Below are 13,756 nucleotides of genomic sequence, written 5' to 3'. Positions count from 1 at the left end.
TTTGTGAATCAGAATTATTGTTAAAATGTTCATTCTACCCAAAGCCATCTATGGATTCAATGCCATCTCTATCAAAATTCAACTGGCATTTTTTACAGAAATAGAAAAGCAATACTAAAATTTGTATGGAGGCACAAAAGACCATGAATAACCCAGGTAATCCTGAATAAGCAGAACAATGCTAAAGGCATCATACTGCCTAATTTCAAACTATACTACAAAGCTATAGTACCTAAAACTGATTGGTACTGGCATAAAAACAGTCCGATGGAACAGAATTGAGAACACAGAAATAAACCCTTGAATATATAGTCAGCTGATATTTGACAAGGGAGCCTAGATTCTTCAGTGGGGGAAAAGATAGTTTCTTCATTAAATGGTGTTGGGAAAACTGGATATTCACATGGAAAAAAATGAAATTGGACTCATATCTTGTACCACTCACAAAAAATTAACTCAAAATGGATTAAAGATTTAAGCATAAGAACTAAAACCCTAAACTTCCTAGAAAAAAAACAGGAAAAACTTGTTTGACATTGGTCTTGGCAATGATTACTTGGGTATGGCACCAAAAGCACATGCAACAAAAGCAAAAATAAATATGTGGTACTAAATAAGTAAGTTTCCTGCACAGCAAAAGAAACAACAAAATGAAAAATCAGTCTATGGAATGGAAAAAAATATTTGCAAATCATATTTAAAAAATGGGTTAATATTCAAAATATATAGACTCATACAACTCACTAGCAAAATAAACCCCAACAAATCTAAAAAGTGGGCAGAAATCTAAAAAAATTCAAAAGAATTTTCAAAAGAATATATACAATAGGTAACAGGTACATGAAAAGATGCTCAATGTCATTAATCATCAAGGAAATGCAAACCAAAACCACAATGAGATATTCCCTCACAGCTGTTAGAATGACTATTATCAAGAAGTCCAGAGTTAACAAGTGTTGGTGAGGATGTGCACTGTTGGTGGGAATGTATATTTGTATAACTGCTATAGAAAACAATATGGAGGTTTCTTAAAAAATTAAAAATAAAATTTCCGTATGATTCAGCAATCTCACTTCTGAGTATATATCCAAAGGAAATGAAAACAGGTATCAGTGAGATATCTACAAGTCCATATTCTTTTTTCTTTTTTTCTTTAATGGTATTTTTTTTTAATGCTGTATTTCTTTTATTTCAAGTTTTTATTTAAATTCTAGTTAACATATAGTGTAATATTAGTTGCAGGAGTAGAATTTAGAGATTCATCACTTACATATAACACCCAGTGTTCATCACAAGAAGTGCTTTCTTTAATACCCATCACCGATTTAGCCCATCCCCCTACTCACTTCCCCTCTAGCAACCCTCAGTTTGTTATCCATAGCTAAGAGTCTATTTTATGGTTTGCTTCTCTCCCCTTTTTTTCCTTTCCCTCATATTAATCTGTTTTGTTTCTTAAATTCCACATACATACACTTCCATATTCTTGCAGCATTATTCACAATAGCCGAGATATGGAAACAAACTAAGTCAGTCAGTGGATAAATGGATAAAGAAGTGGTATATATACAATAGAATACCGTTCATGAGAAAGAAGGAAATCTTGCTATTTGTGACAAGTTGGATTAACTCTGAGGGCACTATGGTAAGTGAAATAAGTCAGAGAAAGGAAAATGCTATAGGATATCACTCATATGTGGAATCTGAAATAGGTGAACTCACAAAAACAGTATAGTGATTATTACCACAGGATGGTGGGGGTAGTGGGGAAATGTTGGTCAAAGGGTACAAACTTTTAGTTGTAAGTTGAATAAGTTCTAGGGATCTAATATATATCATGGTGACTAAATATTATATACTTGAAAGTTGCTGAGTAGATCTTAAATGTCTCACTGCAAAAAAGAAGTGGTGATTATTTGGGGTGCCTGGGTGGCTCAGTTGGTGAAGTGACTTCAGCTCAGGTCATGATCTCAGGGTTCATGGATTCAAGCCCCGCATTGAGTTTGCTGCTGTCAAGCTGTCAGCGCGGAGCCCACTTCAGATCCTCTGTCCCCCTCTGTCTACCCCTCCCCCTCTTGTTCGCTCTCTCTCAAAAAAATAAACATAAAAAAAGGAAAGAGAAATAAGGAAAGAAAAAAGAAAGAAAGGAAGAAAGAGAAAGAAAGAAATGGGGGGGCGGGGTGGAGCACCTAGGTGGCTCATTAGGTTAAGCCTCTGACTCTTGGTTTCTGCTCAGGTCATGATCTCACGGTTCGTTGGTTCAAGCCCCACATTGGGGTCTGCATTGACGGTGTGGAACCTGCTCTGGATTCTCTGACTCTTCCTCTCTCTCTGCCCTTCCCTTGTTCGCATGATCTCTCTCTCTCAAAATAAATAAACTTAAAAAAAATTTTAATGGTAATTATTTTAAATGATAGTGTTAGCTAACACTCTGATGCTAATCATTTTGCAATAGATATGTATTATATCAACATATTGTACACCTTGAACTTACACAATATTATGGTATTATAATCAATTATATTAATAAAGCTGTGATTAAATAATAAAGCTGGGAGAAATTATATTTTATATATATATGTATGGTATTTATTATGTTGAGGCATTTCTTTGCTATACCCACTTCTTTAAGAGTTTTTATTATAAATGGATGTTGCATTTTGTCAAATGCTTTTTCTGAACCTGTTGGGATGATTGTATGATTTTTATCCTTTATTTTGTTAATGTGGTGTTTTTCACTCATTTGTGGCTGTTGAGCTTTTTTTGCATCCATGGAGTGAATCCCACTTGATTATATTCGTAAATTTTCCAGTTTTCTTCTCGTAATTGTTATCTAGTTTCATATCATTGTGGTCAGAAAAGATGCTTGATATGATTTCAGTCTTCTTAAATTTATTAAGACTTATATTATGGCCTACCATATGATCTAGAGATTGTTTCACGTGTGCTTGAGAAGATTGTGCATTGTTTCTCTAAACATTTAAAAAAAATGTTTAATGTTTATTTATTTTTGAGAGATAGAACACTAGTGGGGGAGGGGTAGAGAGAGGGAGAGACAGAATCCGAAGCAGGCTCCAGGCTCTAAGCTGTCAGCACAGAGCCCAACGCAGGGCTCTAACCCAGGAACCATGAGATCATGATCTGAGCCAAAGTCAGACGCTTAACCGACTGAGCCACCCAGGTGCCCCACATTCTGTTTCTTTGAATGGAATATTTTGTATGTCTGTTAAGTCCATCTGGTTTATGCTGAAATCTTTAATCCTTTTTCAGTTGACTTTTTTTGTACATGGTGTGAAACAAAGGTCCAAAATCATTGTTTTGCATGTGAATATCCAGTTTTTCCAACACCACTTATTGAAGGGACCATCCTCTCCCCATGTTATATTTATGGTGCCCTTGTGAGAGATTACTTGACCATATAGGTAAGGGTTTATTTTGGGTCTCCTCTATTCCATTGGCTTATGCACATGTTTTTGTGCCAGTAACATACTGTCTTGATGACTACAACTTTGTAATATGTTATGAAATCAGGGAGCTTAATATCTCCTGCTTTGTTGTTCTTGCTCAAAAATGCTTTGACTATTCAGGGTTTTTTGTGACTCCAAATAAATTTTATAATAGTTATTTTCTATTTATGTAAAAAATTCCATTGGTATTTTGATAGTTGCATTGAATCTGTAATTTCTACATACTTATAAATTTTCCTGTTTTCTTTCTGTTATTGATATATGGTTTTATTCCACTGTGATAGAGAAGATACTTGGAATAGTTTCCAATCTACAATTTATTAAGACTTGTTTTATGTCTTAGCATGTGATGTATCCTGAATAATGTTGCATATATGCTTAAGAAGAATGAGTAATCTGTTGATGTTGGGTGGAATGTTCTGTACATATGTGTTAGATTAATTTAGTCTATTTTATTGTTCAGTTCTGCATTTTTGTTTATTGGTTTTCTCTCAATTATCTACCCATTAGTGAGAGTAGGGTGTTGAAGCCTCCTATGATTATTGTATTGCTATTTCTCCCTTCAGATCTGTCGATGTTTGCTTTATATATTTAGATGTTCTAATATTAGGTACTATATATTTATAATTGTTATATCTTTTTGTTGAATTGTCCCTTTTATCATATGACATTCTTTGTCTTTTGTGAAAATTTGTGACTTAGTTTCTATTTTATTGATGTAAGTATAGCCAACCCTGCTCTCTTTTGGTTACCATGTGCATGAAATATCTTTTGCCACCCCACACTTTCAGCTAACGTGTGTCCTTTTTTACAAACAGCATTTATTTGGGTCTTGCTTTTGTTTTTGTTTTTTTCAGTTTTTTCAGCCATTCTATGTCTTTTGAATTTTTTTTTTTAACGTTTATTCATTTTTTGAGAGACACAGGGTGTGAGTGGGGGAGGAGCAGAGAGCGAGGGAGACACAGAATCGGAAGCAGGCTCCAGGCTCTGAACTGTCAGCACAGAGCCCGACGTGGGGCTGGAACTCACAGGCAGTGAGATCATGACCTGAGCCAAAGTTGGACACTTAACCAACTGAGCCACCCAGGTGCCCCTAAATTTTTTTTTATTCTAGAAAGAGAGTGAAAGCAGGGGAGAGGGGCAGAGGGAGAGAGAAAAAGAATCCTAAGCAGGCTCCATGCTCAGTGAGGACCCAGAGTCAGGGCTTGATCCCATGACCCTGGGATCATGACCTGAGCTGAAATCAAGAGTCAGATGTTTGACTGAGCCAGCCAGATGCCCTGAAATATGATAATTTTACAGTAACAGACACCAAATAAATGAAGACATGCAATTTGCCCAATAAAGTATTCAAAATAATTGTTTTAGGAAGCTCAGTAAGAAGAAAATATAGAAAGACAATTCAATGAAATCAGAAAAGCAATGCACAAACAAAAAAAAATTTAACAAGGAGATAGAAATCATAAAAAAGAAAAACAGGAAATATGGAGCTGAAGAATACAATGAGTGAAAGGAAAAATGCATCAACAGCAGACTTAACCCAGCAGAAGAATGAATCTGTGAAGTCATAGACAAGTCATTTGACATTACCCAGTCAGATAGGAGCAAAGAAAAAATGAATGACAAAGTAAAGAAAATGTAATATCTGAAACCATAAAACTATTAGAAGAAAATGTAAAGAAATAGCTTTTTGACATTCATCTGAGCAATGATTTTTTGGATATGACACCAAAAACACAGACAACAAAAGCAAAAATAAATAGGCAGGACCACATCAAATTAAAAAGCTGCCTAGCAATGGAAACAATCAACAAAATGAAAAAGCAATGTATGGAATGAAAGAAAATATTTGCAAACCATATATCTGATAAGCCATTAATATCCAAAATACATAAGGATTTCTATAACTCAATAGCAAACAAAACAAAACAAACAAACAACAAACAAAAACAAATGACATGATTTGTACATGGGGAAAGGATCTGAATAGAATTTTTCTAAAAAAGATATACTAATAGCCAGCTGGTACATAAAAGGTGCTTAGCAGTGCCTGGGTGGCTCAGTTGGTTAAGCCTCTGACAGGCTCAAGTCATGATCTCACGGTCCATGAGTTCAAGACCTGTGTCAGGCTCTGTGCTGACAGCTCAGAGCCTGGAGCATGCTTCAGATTCTGAGTCTGTCTCTCTGCCCTTCCTGCAGTCGTGTGCTCTTTTTCTCTCTCTCCAAAATAAACAAACATTAAAAAATTTTTAAGGGGCGCCTGGGTGGCTCGGTCGGTTAAGCGTCCGACTTCGGCTCAGGTCATGATCTCGCGGTCCGTGAGTTCGAGCCCCGCGTCGGGCTCTGTGCTGACAGCTCAGAGTTCATGCTCTGTCTCTCTCTGTCTCAAAAATAAATAAACGTTAAAAAAAAATTAAAAAAAAATTTTTTTTAAGAGAAAGGTACTTAACATCACTAATCACTAGGGAAAATCTGAAGATCACACAATGAGATATCTCAGACCTGTGCTAAAAAGACAACAGATAAGTGTTGGTGAGGAAATAGAGAAAAAGAAAACTTTGTACATTGTTGGTTGAAATGTAAAGTGGTACAGCCACTAGGGAATACAGTATGGAGATTTCTCAAGGAATTAAAAATGGAACTAATATATGATTCAGCAGTTCCATCTCTGGGTATATATCCTAAGAAATCAAAATCAGTATCCTGAAGAGATATCTACACTACCATGTTCATTTTCTTGCAGCATTATTTACAATGGTCAAGATATGGAAACAACCTAAGTGTCCACTGATAGATGAATGGATAAAATAGATGTGAGCTCTCTTTATAGACATCTAGATAGATAGATAGGTAGGTAGGTAGGTAAGTAGATAGATAGAAATACAGCAAAATATAATGAGATACTATTCAGCTATGAAAATATGGATGTATCTAGAAGACTTTATGCTAACTGAAATTAACCAGACAGAAAAACAAACACTGTAATGATCTCACTTACATGTGAGATCTAAAAAAAAAAAAAAAAAAAAGAAGTCCAATTCACAGAAGCAGAATAAAATGGTGGTTACAAAGGAGAATTGGGTTGGAGGAAAAGATAGGGATATGCTGGTCAAAGGGTATAGGCCTTCAGTGATAAGATGAATTAACTTTGGGAATCTGATGTACATCGTGGTGATTATAGTTAATCATGCTGTGTTATGTACTTGAAATTTGCTAAAAAAGTATAACTTATGTGTTCTCACTTATGTTACCTCACATAGTAACTATGTGAAGTGATGAATATGTTAATTAACCTAATTGTGGTAATCATTTCATAAAGTAAACATATGTCAAATCATCCCATTGTACACTTTAAACATATGCAATTCATTTGTTGATTATACGTCAATAAGCTGAAACTTTTGTTTTAAATAAAAGAATAAAAAACAACAAAAGAGTAATGGTGCAGAGGAGATAACATATGTGATCCTTTGCTTCTGCAGAAATGTCTTATACAACCTCACATTTGTATAAATTTTGACTGAATAAATGACTCTAGTTGAGAGTTCATATCTCAGTATTGCAAAATTTGTCACATTAAAAAAATTTTTTTAAGTTTATTTTTGAGAGAGACAGCCACAGTATGAGTGGGGGAGGGGCAGAGAGAGAAGGGGAGAGAGAGAATCCCAAGCAGGCTCCGTGCCACCAGCACAGAGCCTGATGCAAGGCTTGAACCAATGAAACAGTGAGATCATGACTTGAGCGGAAACCAAGAGTCAGACACCTAACTGACTAAGCCACCCAGGCAGCCCTAAATTTGTTAACATTTTAAATTTTGTTTTGTTTGTCACTTTAGGACACTATTTTTTTAAAAGCATTTTTTAGTGTTTATTTATTTTTTGTCTGAGAGACAGAGAGACCATGAGTGAGGGAAGGGCAGAGAGAGGGAGACACAGAATCTGAAGCAGGCTTCAGGCTCTGAGCTGTCAGCACAGAGCCCAATGCAGGGCTCGAATTCATGAACTGTGAGATCATGACCTAAACTGAACTCAGATGCTTAACCCACTGAGCCACCCATGCACCCCATTTTGGGCCACTATTGAGCAGGCCGTTGTGTTTCTGTTTTCTGGTACATTTCATGTGACCTGCTTTCTGATTATTGAAAATTTTTGGATTTTTTTAAGGTTTATTTATTATTTTCAGAGAGAGGGTGTGGAGGGGAGGGGCAGAGAGAGAGGGGGGAGAGAGAATCCCAAGTGGGCTCTGCTCAGACCCACCAACTGTGAGATCATGACCCAAGCCGAAATCAAGAGTTGGATGCTTAACAAACTGAACCACCTAGGCACCTCCAAAATGTTAAGATCTTCTTTATATTCCTATTATTCTAAAATGTTATCCTCTGATACCCTTTCAAGACTTTACAATTATTTATAATTTGAGTTTTCAGGGAGGAAGGGGAAGCAGGAGCATACTCCTCTTTACTGAGAATATACTACATACTCATTAGTTTTTTAATTGGGATGTTCCGGGGCACCTGGGTGGCTCAGTCGGTTAAGCGGCCGACTTCGGCTCAGGTCATGATCTCACGGTCCGTGAGTTCGAGCCCCGCGTCAGGCTCTGTGCTGACAGCTCAGAGTCTGGAGCCTGTTTCCGATTCTGTGTCTCCCTCTCTCTCTCTCTCTGACCCTCCCCCGTTCATGCTCTGTCTCTCTCTGTCTCAAAAATAAATAAACGTTAAAAAAATTTTTTTTAATTGGGATGTTCCTCTTAATTGGATTTAGTATATTTTAAAACCAGAATGGACCTTGGGATTCACTCACTGGGCACAGTTTTTATCTGTAGGAATTGGGTTGTGTGAATCCTGCTCATTGATTAACACTAACTCTAGTCTTCACTCATATCACAGGTATTGAACCCACCCTGTTTGCTCTCCATTTCTTTCTTTTCCATTTCTCCAAAACTCTACTTCCTCTCCTTTTGTTTCTCATCTCTCCTTCTACCATGAAGTCATTTATTTTCATTACACAAGAATAACTCAGGTTTTTTGTTTCAGGGATTTGTGATATTCAGGGATGTGTCTATCGACTTTTCTCAGGAAGAGTGGGAATGCCTGGACTCGACTCAAAGGAATTTGTACAAATATGTAATGTTGGAAAATTATAGCAACCTAGTCTCAGTTGGTAAGCATACCTTTATCCAAAAAGTCTAGAGTGCTCTAGAATATTTGCTTTCCCTGAGAAGAATTTCTCAACTCCTCTCATATATCCTATGTATTTCTTTTCCCTATTCCTAAAGAAATGGCTTGAGATTTGTAGAGTTGGGAATGTATGGCTTTGTTTTGTTTTGTTTTGTTTTATTTTGTTTTTGTTTGTTTTGAGAGAGCAAGGGAGAGGGGCAGAGGGAGAGAGAGAGAATCCCAAGCAGGTTCCACACTCAGTGCAGAGCCTGATGTGGGGCTTGATCCCATGACTCTGGGATCGTGACCTGAGCCAAGACCAAGAGTCAGACACTCAACCAACTGAGCCACCCAGGCACCCCAGGAATATGTAGTTTCATTGGTCCCAAGGCCAACTCCATCTTCTCTCCTTTTTTTGTGGCCCTTCCAATAGTGGCATCACCCTTTATTTGCTGTTCACAGGACAGGATTTGAGTCCTGGGATACCTACAACAAAAATCTCCTTTCTTTTCTTGTGAGTAGGACTTTGCATTCCCAAGCCAGATGTGATTTCTTTACTGGAGCAAGGGAAGGAGCCATGGAGTGTTTTTGACAGTGAGCTGACAAGGGACCCGTACCTAGGTAAGTGATTGATGATTATGTAAGGGAAAAGGAACGCTGGATATAAACCAGCTGCTCAGTGAGGAGACCACATCTTTGAGATGTTTGGAGGAATCTCCTCCCAAAGTCCCACAACTATTAAGAAAAGTAAACTACACTATGAACTTCCAAATGCCCACACCTCCATCTTCAACCTAATACTCTCCATGCTTCTTTTCTCTCATGTTTTCTGCCTATTCCTAGTAGGTAATTCTAATGAGAAGCTTCTACTTTTATGTGAGATCTAATTCCATTAGTTCACTCTCTCTTGCCTTTGGTCTATACATGTGTCATGCCTTTAAACATTTTGGTATTCAATATATTCAGTTTTTTTAGTCATTATTTTATTCATGTATTCATTCTTTCAGCCAACACTTCCTAATATTCTGTGTTGTGGAGAATATTTTTCTAGAGCATTATAAAATATATCAGCTATTAAGAAACTTATAGCCTAGGGATTGAGAAAAATTGGTGATGGGGATTAAGGAGTACACTTGCTGTGATGAGCACTGGGTGATGTATGGAAGTGTTGAATCACTATATTATGCACCTGAAACTAATATTACATTGCATGTTAAGTAACTGGAATTTGAATAAAAACTTTTTTTAAAATCCATAAAAATTATTCAAAATGTGGAATTAATTATAATTGTGGAATTATTTGAGGTTCAAATACCACAACCAGGGAAAATGGCTAAAGACTAAATGGTGGAAAAGCCTCACAGCGTTGTAATAGTTGGAGCCCTAGGAGTGATTGCAGTCACCTTGATAGAGAGTTTTGGGTGTAAAGGTCCTGTGCTTGGAATAGGATAGTAGAGTTTGCAGACAAGAAGAGATTGAGGTGAGGGAGGATGATCAAGCATTGCATGATGCATGCAATCAGCATAAAATAGAATGGGAGTGAGGGAGAAGGTCATGAACATGGATGATTCAAGGCAGAGGTACAGTAAGTACAAAAGTCTTGAGGCAGGCAGGCTCATTGTGTATAAGGAGCACGAAGGTGACCAGAATGTCTGGGACAGAGCAAACAAAGAGGAGAAGAGTATGAGCTGTGATCAGAGATGTGTATGTTGGAAAGAGTCAGGTTATGATGACATTGTAAATTATGATTGAACTTTTTCTGAGTGAAGTGGAAATAAGTAAAAATTTTAAGCAGAGCTGTGATATAATTAGATTTTTATTTTTCAAAAATACTATTTTTTCCTATTTACAGAAGAGGAAACTGAGACACAGAGACTTGAAGTAACTTGTCCAAGGTCAACAACTAGTAAGTGTTGGAGATAAGGTTTAAACCCAAGCTGTACATGCTTCTTAGCTCATAAGCTACATTGCCTCTCCAAGTCAAATCAAAGAAGTTTAGATATAGTGGACATGTTTTCATCTGAATTGCTGATGAACAGATAGAAGTTAACTTTCAAAATCAATTTTTAAATTGAGTTTTTACATCCCATAAATAGATAACTATAGCACACATATTACATGCATTTATATTATATACACACACAAACTCACACACATATATACAAATTCATCATGGATTTCCTCTAAAACACTATATCATATGCCTTCCTTTCTTAATAAACTTTTAGATATATTATAATATTAATATATAATAATAGAGATATACTTGCATAATGAGGTTGTCTTCCAGATTCTTCCAATTTTAATTTCTAATTGAAACTTCCATTCTTCTATACTTTCTTTTGTAAATAGATTTTTCCCATATTTTTATGATTGATTAAAAAATTTTTTTAATGTTTTATTTATTTTTGAGAGAGAGAGAGAGAGACAGAGAGAGAGAGTACGAGTGGGGAAGGGGCAGAGAGAGAGAGACACAGAATCCAAAACAGGCTCCAGGCTCTAAGCTGTCAGCACAGAGCCCGACACGGGGCCTGAGCTCGTGAACCACGACATCATGACCTGAGCTGAAGTCAGATGTTTAACTGAGCCACCCAGGTGCCCAGTATGATCGATTTTTTTTAAGTAGACATTTTTTTTGAGAGAGAGAGAGAGAGAGAGAAAGAGAGAGCGTAGGTGAGCAGGAGAGGGGCAGAGGGAGAGGGAGAGAGAGAGTCTTAAGCAGATTGCACGCTCAACACGGAGCTCAATGTGGGGCTCAATCTCACAACCACAACAGAATCAGGAGTCAAACACTCAGCTGACTGAGTCACCTAGGTGCCCCTAAAAGTAGACGATTTTTAAAGCTTTTTCCAGCAATGTATACAATGCATATGTTCAATTTTATTACATCATCTTGAGGAATGTGTATCTTTTTAAAAATAAATTATTCTGTTTCTTTTAGTCTTGGAATCAAGAACAATATCTTGCCCATTTTTTTTTTTCAAAACAAGAATATTTTTAACAGTGAATGTCAAATTGTCCTATAATGTTTTACATTCAGGATTTATCTAAGCACAACCCCAATATTGAATTCACATTAAGCAATTTTGTCTGATTTGATACTTGGGGTTGTGTACTTCTTAAAAAAATTTTTTTAATGTTTATTCATTTTTGAGAGAGAGAGAGAGAGACAGAGCAGAGCATGAACAGAGAAAGACACACAGAATCCAAAGCAGGCTCCAGGCTCCAAGCTGTCAGCACAGAGCCTGACATGGGGCTCGAACTCACAAACCATGAGATCATGACCTGAGCTGAAGTTGGGCGTTTAACCGACTGAACCACCCAGGCACCCCAGGGTTGTGTACTTCTTAATTCATCATATCAGGAGGCAAAGTCAAGGTGATTGGAGATGACTGCCAGAACTTTCCATTGGAAAGGTACATTTCCCCCCTTATAAATACTAAATAATTAGTGCAGTAATACTTGAAGACTGTATAACTATCCTCTAGAAATCTTTCACCCAAAATGTTTGGTATTCATTCTTATTCAAAACAGTTATTACATTGAGCTTAGAAAAGTTCTAATTTTATCGCTTTCTTTCTGCATTTATTGGTTGGCCTTGCTTTATTAAAAAGAGATTTTTCTTTCCACTTTTGTTTGAGAAACACTACAGATTCATTGCTTCTTTTAAAAAAATCAATATCTTATAACCCATTGTAATCATTCTTTTTTGATATTAAACTATCATTCATATTTGGCCATTGAAAGCCCCTTACAGCTAGCTTCTGCATCCTTTTTTTTTCATGAGTGCATGAATCTTTAATGACCTTCTTGTTTCCTGGAACAAAAATATGTTCCAGTCTCATCTTGTATTATTCTTGCTCCCGACTTGGAATTAGCCAGCTCATTAAAAGTCTTAGTTTCTTGGGGCGCCTGGGTGGCTCAGTCAGTTGAGCGTCCGACTTCAGCTCAGGTCATGATCTTGCAGTCTGTGAGTGTGAGTTTGAGCCCCGCGTCGGGCTCTGTGCTGACAGATCAGAGCCTGGAGCCTGTTTCAGATTCTGTGTCTCCCTCTCTCTCTGCCCCTCCCCTGCTCATGCTCTGTCTCTCTGTCAAAGATAAATAAACATTAAAAAAAATTTTTTTTAAAAGTCTTAGTTTCTTGTAATAGGGAATGGTGTTGATTGACCAATATGAGTGTGTAGTGTGCTTATTACTACTGGATTGCCATTGCTTTTATATCCATTAGATGGAAAGAGACAGGAACCTATCTCTCTCTCTTTATTTTCTCTATTTATTTTCTCTTTATTTAATCTTTATTTTTGAGAGAGAGAGAGACAGAGTGTGAGCTGGGGAGGGGCAAAGAGAGTGGGAGACACAGAATCCAAAACAGGCTCTGGGCTCTGAGCTGTCAGCACAGAGCCCAACACGGGGCTCAAGCTCACGAACCACAAGATCATGGCCTGAGCCGAAGTCAGACGCTTAACTAACTGAGCCACCCAGGTGCCCCAGGAAACTATCTTTCATAATTGAATACTAATAACTCTAATTGAAGTCCAAAGGTGAGATTCTGTCTCACTTTTCTGCATTTCAGTTTTGTAACTTTTTCTTGAACAGTGAAAAAACCCTATTTCCTCCAACATGAGTATAGTTACTCAAGTCTTCTGTCCCAAGACTTGGGACTCTGTCCCAATACTACAGAACGGTTTCAAAATTAGAATATTATACAACTACTGACAGGAAAACCTACCTGAAGCCATATTCATGATTTATTACACTTTGTTTCTTTTCCTGTTTTCCCTTAGAATATGTTACACTAAGGATTTCTAATCAGAGTACAGTTTGAAAAATTGCTAGATTAATTCTTTTTTGTGCATTTTCAGCTTAATATGCAGTTTATTTTAATTGTTGAGTTTAGGGTTTTTTTTTTAATTTATACTTGGAATATATAAAACATTTACATGCTTCAAAAGTCAATATAAAAATATACTTAGGGGCGCATGGGTGGCTCAGTTGATTAAGCATCTGACTCTTGATTTCGGTTCATGTCGTGATCTCACAGTTTATGAATTTGAGCCCCGCATCAGGCTCCATGCTGACAGTGTGGAGCCTGCTTGGGATTCTCTTCCCCTCTCTCTCTGCTCTTTTTCCTCTCTCT

The 13,756-nt window shown here is 37.0% G+C and overlaps 2 protein-coding genes across 2 annotated transcripts in view; both read left to right on the top strand.

Annotated features, from left to right (window-relative positions):
• LOC125915975 (zinc finger protein 420) overlaps positions 1-13,756 on the top strand; it is a 421,195-nt gene that overhangs the window by 255,405 nt on the left and 152,034 nt on the right. The window lies entirely within an intron of this gene.
• The window catches only part of LOC125915984 (zinc finger protein 383-like), a 51,333-nt gene that overhangs the window by 33,890 nt on the left and 3,687 nt on the right, over positions 1-13,756 (top strand). Inside the window, exons 2-4 of the mRNA XM_049622116.1 lie at positions 8,497-8,623; positions 9,142-9,240; positions 10,472-10,525. Coding sequence (XP_049478073.1) covers positions 8,497-8,623; positions 9,142-9,240; positions 10,472-10,525 — 280 coding nt within the window. The remainder of the gene's footprint in view (positions 1-8,496; positions 8,624-9,141; positions 9,241-10,471; positions 10,526-13,756) is intronic.

This window comes from Panthera uncia (genome assembly GCF_023721935.1).
Source record: "Panthera uncia isolate 11264 chromosome E2 unlocalized genomic scaffold, Puncia_PCG_1.0 HiC_scaffold_19, whole genome shotgun sequence".
NCBI classification, from domain to species: Eukaryota; Metazoa; Chordata; class Mammalia; order Carnivora; family Felidae; genus Panthera; species Panthera uncia.
This window is presented reverse-complemented; position numbering and strand designations above follow the sequence as displayed.